Consider the following 16,220-nt stretch of genomic DNA (forward strand, 5'->3'; position numbering starts at 1 on the left):
CCAGCCAATCGGCCTCAAGAGCAGGAGGAGTGGGGGAGGTGGAGAGGCTTGTGGGAAGCCGGTGGTGGCAGTTGGGCTCTGAAGGTTTTTCCTGAGGAGCTGTTTTGTTTGTCGTGTGTGGTTCTAAAAATAAAGTTCGTTTCTTTTGACAAGTGGCTCCTGAATTGTGCCCAGCCAGACTGTGGCACCCAGATGATACTGATAGGACTGGTTCAGGGACTGTATTTTGAGAACTATTGGTTTAAACATCTTCTGATAACTTTTCAGGTAATTAAAGAGAGCTGTTCTGTACCTTGGGTCTTTTCCAAACTTCATCAAGTTCTTTTGAACATTTCTTAGATATCATGACTTTTAAGTCATGTTCCTGTTTGGGGTAACTCTGAAAGTGAAGGACCCTGGAAAAGTGGAATCCTTTACTTAGAGTCCAGAACTGACCAACAAAGGCTGCCTCCTGGGTCACTAAAATACTTTGCATTAGTAATCATTTAAAGCCTAACTGGTTGTTTTATGGGTTAATTCCTCCCTTCTTAAGCCACTGAGAAAGGATAGAAGCTAGATGCAGTGGCACAAGCCTGTAATCCCAGTAGCTGGAGAGATTGAGGCAGGAAGATCACAAGTTCAAAGCCAGCCTTAGCAACTTAGTGAGACCTTCTCTCAAAATAAAAAATAAAAGGGGCTGTGGATGTAGCTTAGTTTTTAAGTTCCCTTGGGTTCAATCCCTGGTGCGCTCACACCCTATCACTCCTGGAAATCTGCAGCAGTGTGAATGTATTTGGTAGCCACACTCCTTTTTCTTAGCTTTCTTTTTTGTTCACCCAGCTTTATTGATGTATAATTAACAAACAAAATTGTATGATCTTAGAGGATACAGTGTAATGAGTTCACGCATACATATTTGTGAAATGGTTACCACAATCAGATTAATTTGCATGTGTCATCTCACCTGAACTTACTCATAACTGAAAGTTTGTACTTGAAGATCTTCCTTTTTCCTCACCTCCTACCTCTAGTAACCACCATTCAGCTCTGTTTTTATGAGTTCATTATTTTGGAGTCCACTTATAAGTGAGATCATGTCTTTCTCTCTATTACTTATTTCACGTAGTGTAATATCCTCAAATTTTATACATGTTGTTTCAAATGATAATATTTCTTTCTTTTTATGATTGAGTAATACTCCAGTGTGCATAAATATCATACTTTGTTTATTCACTGATCTGTCAGCAGACAGGTGTGTTGTTTCCATATCTTGGTATTGTGAATAGTGCTGCAGTGAACATGGGAGTGCAGATAACTTTTCATGGTGCTGATTTCATTTCTTCTAGCTATTATGTCCAGAAGAGGAATTGCTAGGTTATGTGATAGTTCCTTATTTTACTTTATTTTATTTTATTGATTCTTCTTAGTTCTATATGACAGTAAATCCATTTCAATACAATTACACAAGCATGGTATATATCTTATTCTAATTAGAATCACATTCTTGTGGGTAGATATGATGGTGGGATTAACTTAGATATTTTCATATGTGTGCACAGGAAAATTATGTTAGATTTATTCTACTGTCTTTCCTATTCCTATCCCCCTTCCCTTCCTTTTGTTCGTTTGAAGTACTTATATACTTTTTTTAATATTGGCTGTACCAACTTACTCCCAACATTATGCAGGTTTTCTTTTTTCCTACAACCTTGCCTCTTTCTTTTAGTTTAGCAAACAATTCTTTCAAGACTGTATGTTAAAATATAGCAGCAGATTAGGGTACTTGGTTAACTTAAGTTTATAATGTCTATCAGATCATTAGGGCCTTTGGAGGGAAGGGGGTTTTTGACAATACTCTTTAATTATAGGTTAAGTTCATTGGTTTATTTTTATTATTAAAAAAAGTGTCATGAACAGTTTGGTTACTGCAAACATCTCTGCTGATTTACTCAAATAATTTCTAAGAGTGAAAAAGTAGGTCACAAAGTTTGTATAGTTGTAAGGTTTTTGTTTACATTTGTTCAGTTGCCAATTCACATTCCTACAAACAGTGCCGAGTGTCTCTTTTATTGTACCCTCCCCAGAATAGGGTTATGGTAAAGTTTGTTTGGTAGGAAGAAAACACAGTGTTTTAATGTGTTGATTGGTATTTCTTTAAAGAAGGTCAGCTAGGGAGGTTGTACATTTTTCTGTATTTATTTATTTTAATATTCATTTTTTAGTTATAATTGGACACTATACCTTTATTTCACTTATTTATTTTTATGTGGTGCTGAGGATCGGAACCCAAGGCAAGCACTCTACCGCTGAGCCACAACCCCAGCCCCATTTTTTTGTATTTATTTTATCATATATTTCTTATATAATTAGTCCCTTTATATTCTTTGTCCATGTTTCCCATTAAGATTTTAGTATTTTTTAATATACTATATAATATAAAATATAAAAATATATTTTAATATATAATTTATTGATTTATAATAAATGGTATAGCTATTTTTTAGAGGGTATTTGTTTTACTATGCTTTTTCATTCCGTGTTAAGAAATTTTAGATTGTTGTCAAATGTACATTCTTTTATTTGTTTGAACACTGGGTTTGTGTTTCTTTACCCTGAGATCAAATAGACATTTTCTTGTATATTTAGCATAGTTTTTGTTATGACTTGATTTTTTAAAAAATGTAACTCTCTAATGCATGTGGGTTTGTAGTAAAATGATAGAAAGAAAAAAAATTTAGTTTTAAATGTTTCCAGTATTAAACAATAAAATATGAGAATAAAATATGTTCAATTTTATGGTGATAGCTTTGAAATCTGAATGAAATGGAAATTTCTGCAGCTGTATAGTAGTTCATTCCATTTCGATAGAGATAAACTGAATTCATCAATGTCACTGAAAAAGTTATAGTAATTAGCTCCAAAAGAAGCCTCAAAGCCAAAAGTTTTTTGTTTGGGGGTTTTTCTTTTTGGTGGTGCTAGGGATTGAACTCAGGGCCTTATTCATGCTAGGCAAACACTCTACCACTGAGCCACATCCCCAACCCAAATGTTTTAATAGTGAACTATTTTGAGTATTAAAGAGACAGATAAATTTAGCAGAAAAATGGCCAGACCAGTCTCCCTTTTGAACAGAAAAATGAAAACCATAAGTAAAAGCTATTACATAAAATTTAAATAATTTAATCCCTGAAATATAAAGATGATTTAATACTGGGAAATATTGGTGTAATACATCACCGAAGAAATGTAAGAGGAGTGAACCATAGTGGCCATTGTTTCTTTTACACAAGAAATACACACATAGAGTGAACATCCCTAATCAAAATCCAGAATGCTTGGATTCAAATCCAGAATGTTTGAGTGTTCAAAAAGTTTCAGATTTTGGAACTTTACACGTTTTAGATCTTTAAAATAGGCATGTTTAACTGGTAAAGTCTATGCAAATATCCCAAATTTTGAAAAACACTAAAATCTGAAACACTTCTGATCCCAAGCATTTTAGAGAAGAGATATTCATCCTATAGCTCATTGACAAATCTTGCTCACAAATACACAAATTTCCATTTTAAATTCATTTTGAGATGCTTTTATCTTTTAACAGGGGACTTTAATCCATTTATATTTTTTTCATAACCAGTATATTTGATCTTATCATTTTTCTCCTGTCTTGCTTTCCTACAGTTGTTTGACTGGGCAGGGTTGTGTTTCCCTCCTTCCCTCCCTCCCTTCTTCCTTCCTTCCTTTTATTCTTTATTTTTCTAGTGTGTTAATTTTTATAGTGGTTATGTTAAAGTTGTTTAAAAGACTTTTAAATCTATGTTCCTAAATTAGTCAAATCAACACTTACAGCTCTGTTGTCCCCTCTCTTTGTAAAAGAGAATTTTTTATTCTATATCTCTGAATTAAACTTGTCATGTTATTTTACCCGTGTTTTTCCCAGTATAATCTTTTTTTTTTTTAAAGAGAGAGAGAATTTTTTAATATTTATTTTCTAGTTTTCGGCGGACACATCTTTGTTTGTATGTGGTGCTGAGGATCGAACCTGGGCCACACGCATGCCAGGCAAGCACGCTACTGCTTGAGCCACATCCCCAGCCCTCTCCTAGTATAATCTTAATCTTTAATTATTTTTTATCTTTTCTATCCTCTAACTTTAGATTTCATAAAAATGAAACCTTAGCTGGGCAAGGTGATGCATTCCTGTAATCCCAGCTGCTTGGAAGGCTGAGGCAGAGAATCACAAGTTTGAGACCAGCCTGGGCAACTTAGATCCTGTCTCAAAGAAATGTATTTTAAAGGGCTGGGGATGTAGCTCAGTGGTAGGGGGCTTGCTTGACCTGCGTGAGGTCTTGGGTTCAATCACCAGTATGGAAGAAAGAGAAGAGAGACCTTCTTTCTTATATTCTATGTACACTAAGCAGTTTTCCAAAATTTCATCGGTGTTTCCTATTTTGGGGTATCTCTTTGAATAGTCAGAATGGCATTCTCTAGTTGGGTTTGTCACAAATAATGGACATAATTGTAGCTACAATTTTTTTTCCCCCTTCATCTTCAGGGCTTTTAGGTCACCGTTGATATGTATTTGTACAAGTTCTCACATACCTTTCTGAGCTCAGTTTCCAGATTATGGTTTTCAAAAAAACCATATAATTTTTTTTTTCCTACATGATCTCTGTGCTATCCCAAACAGGTAAACATGTAAATAACAATAGCCTCATATATTCACTGCTATCAAGATCCTTAGTATCTGTCCCGTAGACACACACTACCTCTCAGTGCATTTCACTGCTGCATACCCTTCTTTACTTCTTGCTAGGTTTTGTCTGGGAAATGTAGTCTGCCTGCTAGATCAAGAAACAGAATAAAACAGTAAGAAGGTTGAAAATGTGAGAGGGTCAACAGAAAATACCACTGACTGCTGTCTCAAACAGCATATATTAAAAGAAACAATTGCATGGTTTTCACTTGGTACATGGTTCTCTGTTAGTAAGATTCTGAACTAGAAGAAAATATATTGTGAGAGAGATGCTAAGATAACTTACTTGCATGTGGCTTGCTTCCTTTCTCACAAATAACTGGTAGCAATTTTTCTTTTCTGTTCCATTGGCTGATGCTATCTTAATTGATTCCCTCCCTCCTTCCCTCCCTCCCTCCCAACAAATACTTACTGAGTTTTTACTATGTGCCAGGCACTTTGCTAGGAACTGATTATTTAGAATGTACAAAACAAGTTTTCTTCCTTCATTTTTGGCAGTAATAGTTTCTGGATTCTGTCAGTAACACATTTTGGTGATGATGTGATGTTTTAATCCTCTCTTTTTCCTAAATATTTTCTGACAAATTGAGAAAAGACTATTAATATCTATAGTCAAGATACCAGTGTGACTTTGTTTTCCATATGCTTTTTTTTGGGGGGGGGGCAGCAGAATACCAGGATTGAACCTAGGAGCACTTAACCACTGAGCCACGTTCCTAGACTTCTTTATTTTTTAATTTTGAGACGGGGGTCTCACTAAGTTGCTTAGGGCCTCACCAAGTTGCTGAGGCTGTCTTTGAACTTGCAGGCCTCCTGCCTAAGCCTCCTGAGCTACTGGGATTACAGATGTGCACTGTTGCACCTGGCCTTCCACATTGCAATTTTAAAATTTGCTCCAGATCAGGAAATAATGTTATGAATATAGTGTTCATCATCCTAACCTTATAGTATTGTTTTCCCAAACCTCTCATTACATCTATCTTGCTTAATTTTTCCTGTCTTATTTAAATGAATAAGATTATATCACTGAAATTATTACTTCAGCCAATGTTTTGACCTCCTAGAACCTCAGCTTGCCTCCAAGTTTTCATCCTAAAACAGATTCTTATCTGTTTAAAAGATAAGCAGTAAAGCTGCAGTAGAACCAGGCATGGTAGTGCACATTGTAATCCCAGCAATTTGGGAGGCTGAAGCCAGAGGATCATGTTCGAGGACAGCCTCAGCAATTGCTTAGTGATAAATCACCTCTGGGTTAAATCCCCAGCACCCCACTCCCCCATAAAAAGCTGCATTCGATGATAAATGAAAAGTTTTGTCATTTTAAAACTTTATTGTCTGGCATTTATTATCAAAATACAAATTTGTGGGGCTTGACTTTTTTTTTACCACTTTACTGAACATTCTTGTATTTAGAGAAAACTTACTCTAGAACCTTTTATACTTAATGGTTTTAGTAATTATTATGAGCTTTTAAACAAAACATATCACAGAATTTAGCATATAAATAGAAGAAATACATATAGACCTGTAAGTGTGGACTGTAAAGAGTAAAGCAATTGTTAAATTTCAGTAAGTAAAAGAGAGATCATTGAGTTACAACTTGAATAGCTACATGTTTATTTTGTAATTTGTAGTAAAGTTGGTGTCAAGGTGAGAACTTTTAAGTAAAGCAGGACCTGGCAGTTACAAATCACATCTCATTTCCCAGCCTACCCAACACTGAAAAAGCAAGAAGTTTTTAAAGTGTCTATTAATTGTGGGAAGAATCACATAAGATTGTAAGATAGTAGGCATCTTGAAGGTAAGGACTATAAGTTGCTTTGTGTTCCTGAAAGTTAGAGTAAAAAGAAATTTGTTTCTTTTCATGAATAAGATTTTTCCAGAGAAACTTGGTATCTTCCATAGTCTGTAATAAGATTAATAATATTTGTTTTAAAAGTAGTAGTCAGGATTTTGGAGATATTTTCATAACTTAACCAGTTTGTTCATGCCTGAGACAACTGTGTTAAATTTGTTGTTGTGGGAAGAGAGGGGAGCAGCTTCATTAGGTGAAGTGCAGAGTATGTTGTTCACAGCTATTTCACCTAGGGATTAGAAGTCTTTCCCTTTCCCTCCCACTATATATCTGTGAATCAGCAAAACAATTCTGTATCCCTAATCTGTGTGCTATCTTTAGCTAAAAATCAACAAGCTCAGAGGATTTGTTGTTTCTCTGGGTCCTTCAGTTAATCATGCTAGTCTAACAGCATTTTATATTCACGTTTCAATAGGAAATGTTATTTTGTACCATGAATAGGTTAGCATTGCTGAAAGATAGAAGCTTTAAGGTCATTGGAAACTTGTCTAAGTGCTAACTTTTGTATTTTCTTAAGATTTGAATTTGTTATAAACATGAGTATTTGCATTGGTACTGAATGAAAAGATGTTTGACATGTTTTTCTCTTAAAACAATCAAATTTATATGACATGTAACTTAATTTCCACTCCTATGCTCTGTGTATAATACTTGATGTACTTGTTTCTAGGGGCCTCCTACAGATGCTCCTGCAGTGGACACAGCAGAACAAGTCTATATCTCTTCCCTGGCTCTGTTAAAAGTAAGTTGTGAATGGAGTTATTTGCATTAAAAACCTCTGTTGATTTTACTCTATCTTCTACTTTGGTATATTTGCCATCTTTATCCCCTCAGACTTACGTATTATTTTAGGCACATCTATAAAATAGATTTTTAATTCCACTGAAGAAAAATTAGATTATTTAAAAAAACAAACAAAAAGAGACCAAAAGTCTTGAATACATTTTGTGTCCACATATCTTCCTAATTACAGATGTTAAAACATGGCCGTGCTGGAGTTCCAATGGAAGTTATGGGTCTAATGCTTGGAGAATTTGTTGATGATTACACAGTCAGAGTGATTGATGTGTTTGCTATGCCACAATCAGGAACAGTGAGTACTTTTATGGTTGCCTGCTGCAAGAAAATCTTTTTTCTTTTCCTGTGCAAAATAACTTTCATCATTTTGTTTTGTCTTTCCAATGAGAAAAAAAATATCATAATATTAATGTTTCTAGATTATATGTCATTTATCTTTGAATGCATCATGAATTCTTATAGGTCTCCAAACTGGATGGTGGTAATGCTAAAATCCCTTTACTTGTTCCTTCATCTTTAATTAGCAAACCATATTGGACTTAAAAGTTAGCAACTAACTAAAAGCATGATTCTAGTTTGATTAGTTTGAACACTTATTTCAATAGATTTTAGATTCTGTATATTAACTAGTCCTCATATCTTGTTTACATGGTCTTAAAACATGCCCTTATTTTTACTTTTTATATATGGTAATGAATGGCTTTTAAGATTTTCCTGTTAAAAATATTAGTAAAAATTAGTAAAAAACCAAAACCAAAAAACTATAGAGGATCTTAGTTCTTTTTATTTAGGTGTGATAATTTGTTTATATGAACCACACTCTATATGAGTTTTGAAAGTTGCTTACTCTGCCTCTTTATTAAAATGTCAATCTTTGTAAAGTTTTTTTGTTATTTTACTTTTTTTAATGCATTAGACTTAATGTAGATAACATGTGCATTTAGATTTAAAAATAGACATTCCATAACCATTCTATTTACCTTCCAAAAAATAACACATGTATTCTTCTCACCTATTTGCTTTAAAAAGTTTATTTTTCTGATGGAGTTTTTTCTCTGTTCTGCAACACTTCTCTTATTGAGCCTTGTAAAATATCTACTTTAAAAAATTTTGTCATAAAGCTGTTTGCTCTATTTGAAGATTTTTACTGAGTTTGCTTTGATAAGGTACATACTAGAGAACAAATTATTTTTAAGTGATGCATTAGGTATACAACAAACATTTTAAATAGAATATTTACCACAGAGTGCAATATATATCTAATATAATAGAAAATAATAGAAAAATATACAACATTTTCTTCAGAGTAATTTGTTGAAATACGCTAATTTTTGAATTTTGTCCATCTAGACATCCATTGTATTTGTTTTTGTTCATTTTGACTTAGAGGAACACTACATATTAACTAAATATTTAGATTTAAACCACAGATTATTATTACTTGTAACTATCTATCTTTTTCATGTTAGATATATGAAACACAGAATAAAATTATTTTTGTCATTATGTAGATACCTATTATAGTAAATGGTTCTTAGGTTTTAATATAATCATTTCCATGTAAATTTTTATATGACAGTATAAAATAGAATATTTTGATCCCCATATTTGCATAATGTAGTAGAATTAGAAAATTTTTCTTCTGGCCCAAGAGTCAGCAAACTTTCTCATAAAGAGATATGTCTCTATTGCATATTCCTCCTGGTCCTTTCCTCTCCACCTTTTCCTTTTCCCACTCCTCTTTTCCCTCTCCCTCACCTTCCCCTTTTTCATTGTCTCCTTTTAAACTGTTTAAAAAAAACAAAAACACATCAGATTGTTTTCAAAGGATGCACTCTTTGTTGGAATTCCATTACTGTTATCTTTGGGGCAGAGGTGCTTAGATTCCAGATGTTAGAAGACAACTTGTGGGAGTTATAATGGCAATCAACTAGATAATATGAGCCCTCTTTATTCTTTCATGTGCTAAAATCTTGTTTTGGTTAAATTAGAAAAATACAACATTTTAACAGGCTTGGGTCCAGTGGGAAGTTTTTTTTAATTGCTTTTATTGGGGCAGTAAATTATTGAAAAAATAATTTTCTATTATAATAACTGAATATTTGTAGTCTTTATCAGTTATCAGAGGATGACATTAGGAAATATGTTTGCCTCCATAGGTATAACCAAAAATCATAGCTGGTTAAATTATTTGGCATTTTTGATAAATATATACATAGAAATAGCCATAAACTCTTAAAGGATCCTGAATGTTGTATTAACTCATTAACTAACAGCAGTATATATAAAGTTTCATTTTTTTCAAAGTTATAAAAAAGTAATCACTTTTTTTTCTTTCCAAACTAGGGTGTCAGTGTAGAAGCAGTTGATCCAGTGTTCCAAGCCAAAATGTTGGATATGTTGAAGCAAACAGGAAGGTAAGTAGTTCAATTGATCATATTTATTTATTTACTTATTAGTTGTAGTTGGACCTTTATTTTATTTATTTATTTTTATCTGGTACTAAGGATCAAACCTACGTGCCAGGCAAGTGCTTTGTCGCTGAGCCACAACCCCAGCCCAGTTGATCATTTTTTTTTTTTAAATGGGAGATATCTTTAGAAACATACCCTGAAGTTATGGATGTTTATGAGTATCATTCCTAGGAATCAATATAAAAGTATCTTTTAGTATCAGGTTAATATACTGCTTGTGTAGTATTTCTTCCCTCTAGAATGAAAGAAATCTACCAGAGAACTGCCTCATTTTAGAATTCTTGATTGTCAAGTACTAAGCTTGAGCTGAGGCTTCTCTCTGTTTAGCATATAGAGTTACTGTCTAGACACTTGTAATTGAAGGACTTGTATGTTGTGTGTATTTGATAGTTGTAACTGAATTAGATTCTGAATATTCAAGTATATTTGTAGACATGAGTTTTAAAGATAGAGAAAGTAAAACCCAGATATTCTTAAGTTTTTTTTTTCCTCAGACTAAATCTCAGTAGTTGCCATTCTCTTGCTCAAATTCTTCTACTGTGGAAAAAACTTCAAAATTAGTGTTAGCAAAAGGCTCAGCAGCTGAGCAGAACAGTGCAAATTGGTTTTTGACTGAGTTCCTAGTTCTACTGCTGGTTTAATTGATATTTAATCCTTTCACAACAGTGGATCCTGGTGTCCATTGTTAAAAATGTACTCTGTGTCTGGAAAATCCAACTCCCAGAGCTAAGGAGTTAAAGAGTAGATATTTACTTGAATGCTGAAAGGGTAAAAACTGGCTCTGAGAAAGTGTGGTAACAAGGTGAAAAACTGAAAGCCTTATCTACCACTGCTAATGTGCATCTCTTAATGATAGCACTCCTTTGTCACACTTATTCATTTCCATGTTTTCTGGATAATATGGTGTAGGATTTCAGAGTTTCTAATGGTGCTTTTTCACACCTGTGTGTTTTTCATCTCTTCTTAATTTATACCCTGTTAGTGTGTTGTTTCTTTTCATATCATAAATGTATTACTTGTTCTGTTCTGAGTCTCTGAATGCCCTCTTTGTTTCAGGCCTGAGATGGTTGTTGGTTGGTATCACAGTCACCCTGGCTTTGGTTGTTGGCTTTCTGGTGTGGATATCAACACTCAGCAGAGCTTTGAAGCCTTGTCGGAGAGAGCTGTGGCAGTGGTTGTGGATCCCATTCAGAGTGTAAAAGGAAAGGTAGAGTCATTTCTATCTTTATTGCCATCTACTGCCACATTCTGTTTACACATACTTTAAATAAAAATCCATTTTGTTTTAAAGCAGGAGTCTTAATTACACAGAAGACCACTGTCTGTTTATTAAAATAACCAAACAAGTGTACCAGTCCATAAATATGCCTTGGTATTATTAGTAATTTAACTATTTAGGGATATGTTGTTACTTTAATCACCTACTGTTGTAAACGAGTATTTATCTTTAATTTTTAAAAATTTCCTAAAATTCAAAGTGTTAATCCATATTAAAAGTCTGCTATATACATTTTATTAATATCTTGATAATCATTTCTCTACCTTTATTTTCTGGTGAATTTGGAATCAGTACATCTTCAAAATGACTATTAAGGGCTCTGTTTCATTGATATTGTGAGGGACATACTCTGGAGTTGTGTTTTCCAAAGGTTTTAGACAATGAAAACTTGCCCCAAAGACTTGGTATCAACCATTCACATGTTTGAGGATGCAGATGAATGATTAAATATGTAAATGATTCTGAAAAGAGATTAACTTGCAAAGTATGTTGGGTTATAGTTCTTTGTTAAAATCTCTTTTGTTCTTATTTAGTTCTTTTTGTTGTTCGTTCTTTCGCTCTTTCTTTTTTCTTTTCTTTTCTCTTGTTTCTTTCTTTTCTTTTCTTTCTTTTTTTTTTTTTATTTCTTTCTAGCCCCATATGCCATTTTCCTATTTCCTGCCTCATGACAGCAGGGAGCAGCTCTATTATCACCTTCACAGAGCTGTCTGCAAATGTGAGAGGCAATTCGATTTTGCTCAACCACAGGGAGAGTGGATTAGAAAAACTACAGAACATACAGAAATTGGCTAGGTGGTTACTGCTTTAAAATACTGCTGAGGTGTCTTGTTTGAGCATGTACTTCCATTGTAGTGTAGAATAATTGTTAAAATAAAATCACAATACATTTATGGAATCCTTTTTATGCTAGTTTTACAAATAATTTTTAAAGTACTTAGAAATAAAAATTAGCTTGATATCTATCAGACCTGGAGTTTGATAGTAGTGTGGATTACATTTACATCTGCTCTCCAGCTCAAACAAACTAAACATGGCTCTTAAAATGTAGTGTTTTTATCTGTTAGGAATTTGAAGTGGAATGTTTTCTGACATCATATTATTAGGATGTATAAAAATTGAGGTCTTCTCTAAAAACATGATCCTATTAGGTGTGATTTAGCTTTTCAGAGGCAGAAACGATCCACAAAAATAATAATAGAAACTGATATACTAGATAATTCAGAATGGTTAACTTCTGATACTTCTGTATGCCTATATTCCAATTTATTTACTTTCTTTTTCTAAGTATATTGCTACTTAAATGATACAAATAAAAGGAATTGAAAAAACTTCATTTTTATTAGTTTTATAAATTAAAGTACTGTATAATACCTCTTACATATAATTCTTTGGTATTTAAGGAACCTTTTTAATAACTCAAGTACTAATTAAATTAACAATATTTTAGAAATATTAAATTATCCCATAAACCCCCTCTACCACAGTAATTTACAAATAATAGTTGAAGCTTAATTTTAAATGGCAATTTCAGTTTCATAACCTAATTTTAAATATTGTGTAATATTAGAATTTGCACTATTTTAATTAGATATAGTTCATATTAAGAGTAGATTTTACTTAAGATACACTTCTAATTATATACTTTCAAATTTTAAATCTGGTTTTTAAAAGTTCAAGAATTTATGAAATCATAGATATCTATTTTATGTCATGAAAAAAATTAAAAATTTAATATAATTATATATCACCCTAAATAATGATCCAGTTTTTTGTTAATAATGCAGTTTCATCTATATGGTGTCTGGATTTGGTGGTAATTTATGATTCTTTCAGTGTCAAAACCTCTCAACACTATGAATCAAATTAAATACTAGTAAGTCCATAACCAGGTTATTTTCATTAAAATTATTAAAGTTAAAAATATAAACTTACAAAAATGAAAAATAGCATAGGAGTCTCTCCCTTCCCTGCATGTGACTTATCAGGTCTGTCTAAATATTTAGTAAGGCAATCATTAGATCAGGAGTTAAAATGAAAATCTATGCGTAAATGATGTAAATTGGGTATCTATTCATGGTTTTAAAAACCTTTCTGTATATTTTTATATTTCCGGTTTTTAAAATTCTGTTGCCTCTTGTTTTGAGTGGTAAGATAAGCATGGATTTTTTTCTTTGTAATTTCAATTCATTCACAATAAGTTTTATTTTAGGGGGACTTAATTGTGTTTTATTGAATAATTGCTTTTGCCAGGTATTATAGTAATAACCATTTTAACTTATTCATTACAGTAATCTTTCAAATAGGCACTATTACATTTCATCAAACAAATGATTTTTAAAAATTAGTCAAAGAGATTACTTTGCCAGAATCAGACTAGGATGTAACAGCAAATAAGAATACAAATCCAAGTTTATAAAATTTCAGAGCTCAACCTTTTTTACTGGCTCTTTAATATTATACTATTATGAATTATATAATCAAAGTAACTCAGTAATGAAAAATGAATATCAGATGTTATTGCAGGGCTTTTCCTTAAGTTGTTGTGGCTAGGCATCACTCCCTTCACATAAGCCAGAGGAAAGAGCTATATATTTTATCTGAGTTTTCAATGGTTATTTATAGTTTTATGTACTAATTGATATTTTCCATGTGGTTTGTGTTCTACTAATTTTATAAAACAATATAGAAGATTGATCCCTGTCAGCTTTTGTGACATCCCTAGGACAAATGAGACCATACAGCATAAAAAAATCATATTACCTTGTATGTTATACAGTACTATTAATGTTTTTAAATGTTATAGGTAAAAATCAGTACTAATTGCATTCATAATTTAAATGGAGCAAAGCTCAGAAATTACAAGCAAGTTTTGCTCTAAACTACTCAGTGAAATAGTTTTAAGTATTCTGCTTCAATGTTTTGTTATTTTATATATTCAGCCCACGACTGGACTTTATTAACCCAGCAAATTAGGAAGTTAATTCAATCTATAATGTGACTGACTTCTTCATTCCAAGAACAATGATTACTTTGAACAAAATAATAAAACTAACCTATAGCTTGGTTTTGATATTTAAATATATTTATTAAAATGTATTTCTGCCATAGAGAACTCATTCTCCTTGACACAATTCGTGTTAGTAAAATGTGTATATATTACCTACTAACTCCCAGAAATCAATTTTTTCTTATTTTGAAAACAAGAAAAAACTAATGACTATTAGTCTAATTACTTCCTTACACTGGCTGGGTTTTCTTGAAATATATATATTTATATTTAATCTGATCAGAAATACTCAATAGATGCTTTAAAAATGTGATACTTATTTAATTGCAGATCAGTATTTCTTATGTTTGGCTGATATGTGTATATGCTAATGATTCTGGGACACAAAATAAATAAAATCTGTCTCTTTGAGAAGACAATTCATATACATTTAGTGTCACTAGTGGGCAGGATAACATTCTACCAATTATATACTGATATCCTGCATTGCATACAAATACAGTTTAATTATACTGTTATTGCTTGTTTCCGTCAGTATTAAATTGGTTGCTAGAGATAGAAGTAATTCAGCAAATACTTATTCAGAATCTTGTATGTGCCAGTATACAATAAAATATTACTTTGTAGTAAAAAATAGTAAATGCAAATTAAATTTTTCAAATGTGTTAAGTGCAAATAAGAAAATAGTATATGCTGTACTAAGTAGATGAAACTGGGGGTGAAATTTGATGAATGGGATATCATTTTGATGGTCCATGCCTCTAATCCCAGTGACTTGGGAGGCTGAGGCAGGATGATTACAAGTTTGAAGCCAGCTTTAGCAACTTAGTGAGGCCCTAAGCCACTCAGTGAGACCCTGTCTTAAAATAAAATATAAAAATATTAAAAGGATTGGGGATGTGGCTCCGTGGTTAAGTGACCCTGGGTTCAATCCCTGGTGCCAAGAAACTAAAAAGCAAAAGAAGAGTTTGCATCATATGGGAAGATGGGTCTCTGGAGAATAAATGCAAATAATAGGAGGAATGAGTTAAGGAACGAATGTTCTAAGACCTTATGTGTTATTTTCAGACATCAAGAAGCTTGAGTCCTTTTTGGGAATTAGGGAGCAAAAGTTTTACTTTTCCATGAAATTTTGTATTAGAAATTCTGTTTTAAGATGGTGGAGGTTTTAAAATAATCAAATAATAGTTTAACCATTTTGTCTTCTACTCATCTGTATAAATGTCTCCACTCCACAAGATTGGAACCTCTTTGAGGGGAGAAACAGTTTCTTATCTTGGGATTTACAATTCCTGGCAGGACTGTGGATACAGCTCATTGACAGAGCACTTACCCAGTATTTGCAAGGCCCTGGGTTGGTTCCCCAGTACCAAAAAACAACAACAACAAAAAATATGTGTTGCAAAGAGTACTTTATTCATAAATACAATCAAGAAATGAATGTGTCTGTCAGTGTTCAGCTGTTACCCATCCTTTTCTCTTTTTTTTTTTTTTTTCAGCTTTCAGCATTTAAAAAAACTAAATTTTGTGAGTTCTGGTAATTTTTGTTAGCAGTCATATAGTCATTTATTCAAATGACTGAAATGAGATTGAGAGTCAGTTAAACAGTTTGCTAATGGATATTAGTCTTGATGAATTTGAACATTGTATAATCAGATCAGAATTCAAGTTCAACATGTTATTTATCTTCTAAAAGTAGTGATAGCATATCTTTTGTTTGCTTCTTATTAATTATCAGCTTGAAGTTTTATAAAATTCTCAAGATTTTGTTAGAATATCTATAAAATATTACAAATCCTAATGTGCCTGATTTTAAAATTCATGCTATACTATAGTATTTATTTAGTAGGTATAATCAGAAAATTTCAGCTAGAAAGGTAAAAGCCATTTTATATTTAAAATTTTAAGACAGTGAATCTTATATAGAGGTAACAGTTCTAAGTGGAATTCTTTTAATCTAAAACTTCTGAATTAATGTCTCTGAACTAATTTATTTTGCCTTAGGACTTGCTGTGCATTTTAAATGATACAGATATGCTTCAAGTTAGTTTGAATCCAACTGTTTCATTAAA

General features: G+C 32.4%; 1 protein-coding gene across 1 annotated transcript in view; it reads left to right on the forward strand.

The window, feature by feature from the left end:
* The window catches only part of Psmd14 (proteasome 26S subunit, non-ATPase 14), a 107,912-nt gene that overhangs the window by 57,448 nt on the left and 34,244 nt on the right, over window positions 1–16,220 (forward strand). Inside the window, exons 4-7 of the mRNA XM_026393087.2 lie at window positions 7,261–7,332; window positions 7,564–7,683; window positions 9,735–9,805; window positions 10,919–11,069. Of these exons, the coding sequence (XP_026248872.1) occupies window positions 7,261–7,332; window positions 7,564–7,683; window positions 9,735–9,805; window positions 10,919–11,069 (414 nt within the window). The remainder of the gene's footprint in view (window positions 1–7,260; window positions 7,333–7,563; window positions 7,684–9,734; window positions 9,806–10,918; window positions 11,070–16,220) is intronic.

This window comes from Urocitellus parryii, chromosome 1 (genome assembly GCF_045843805.1).
Source record: "Urocitellus parryii isolate mUroPar1 chromosome 1, mUroPar1.hap1, whole genome shotgun sequence".
NCBI lineage: Eukaryota > Metazoa > Chordata > Mammalia > Rodentia > Sciuridae > Urocitellus > Urocitellus parryii.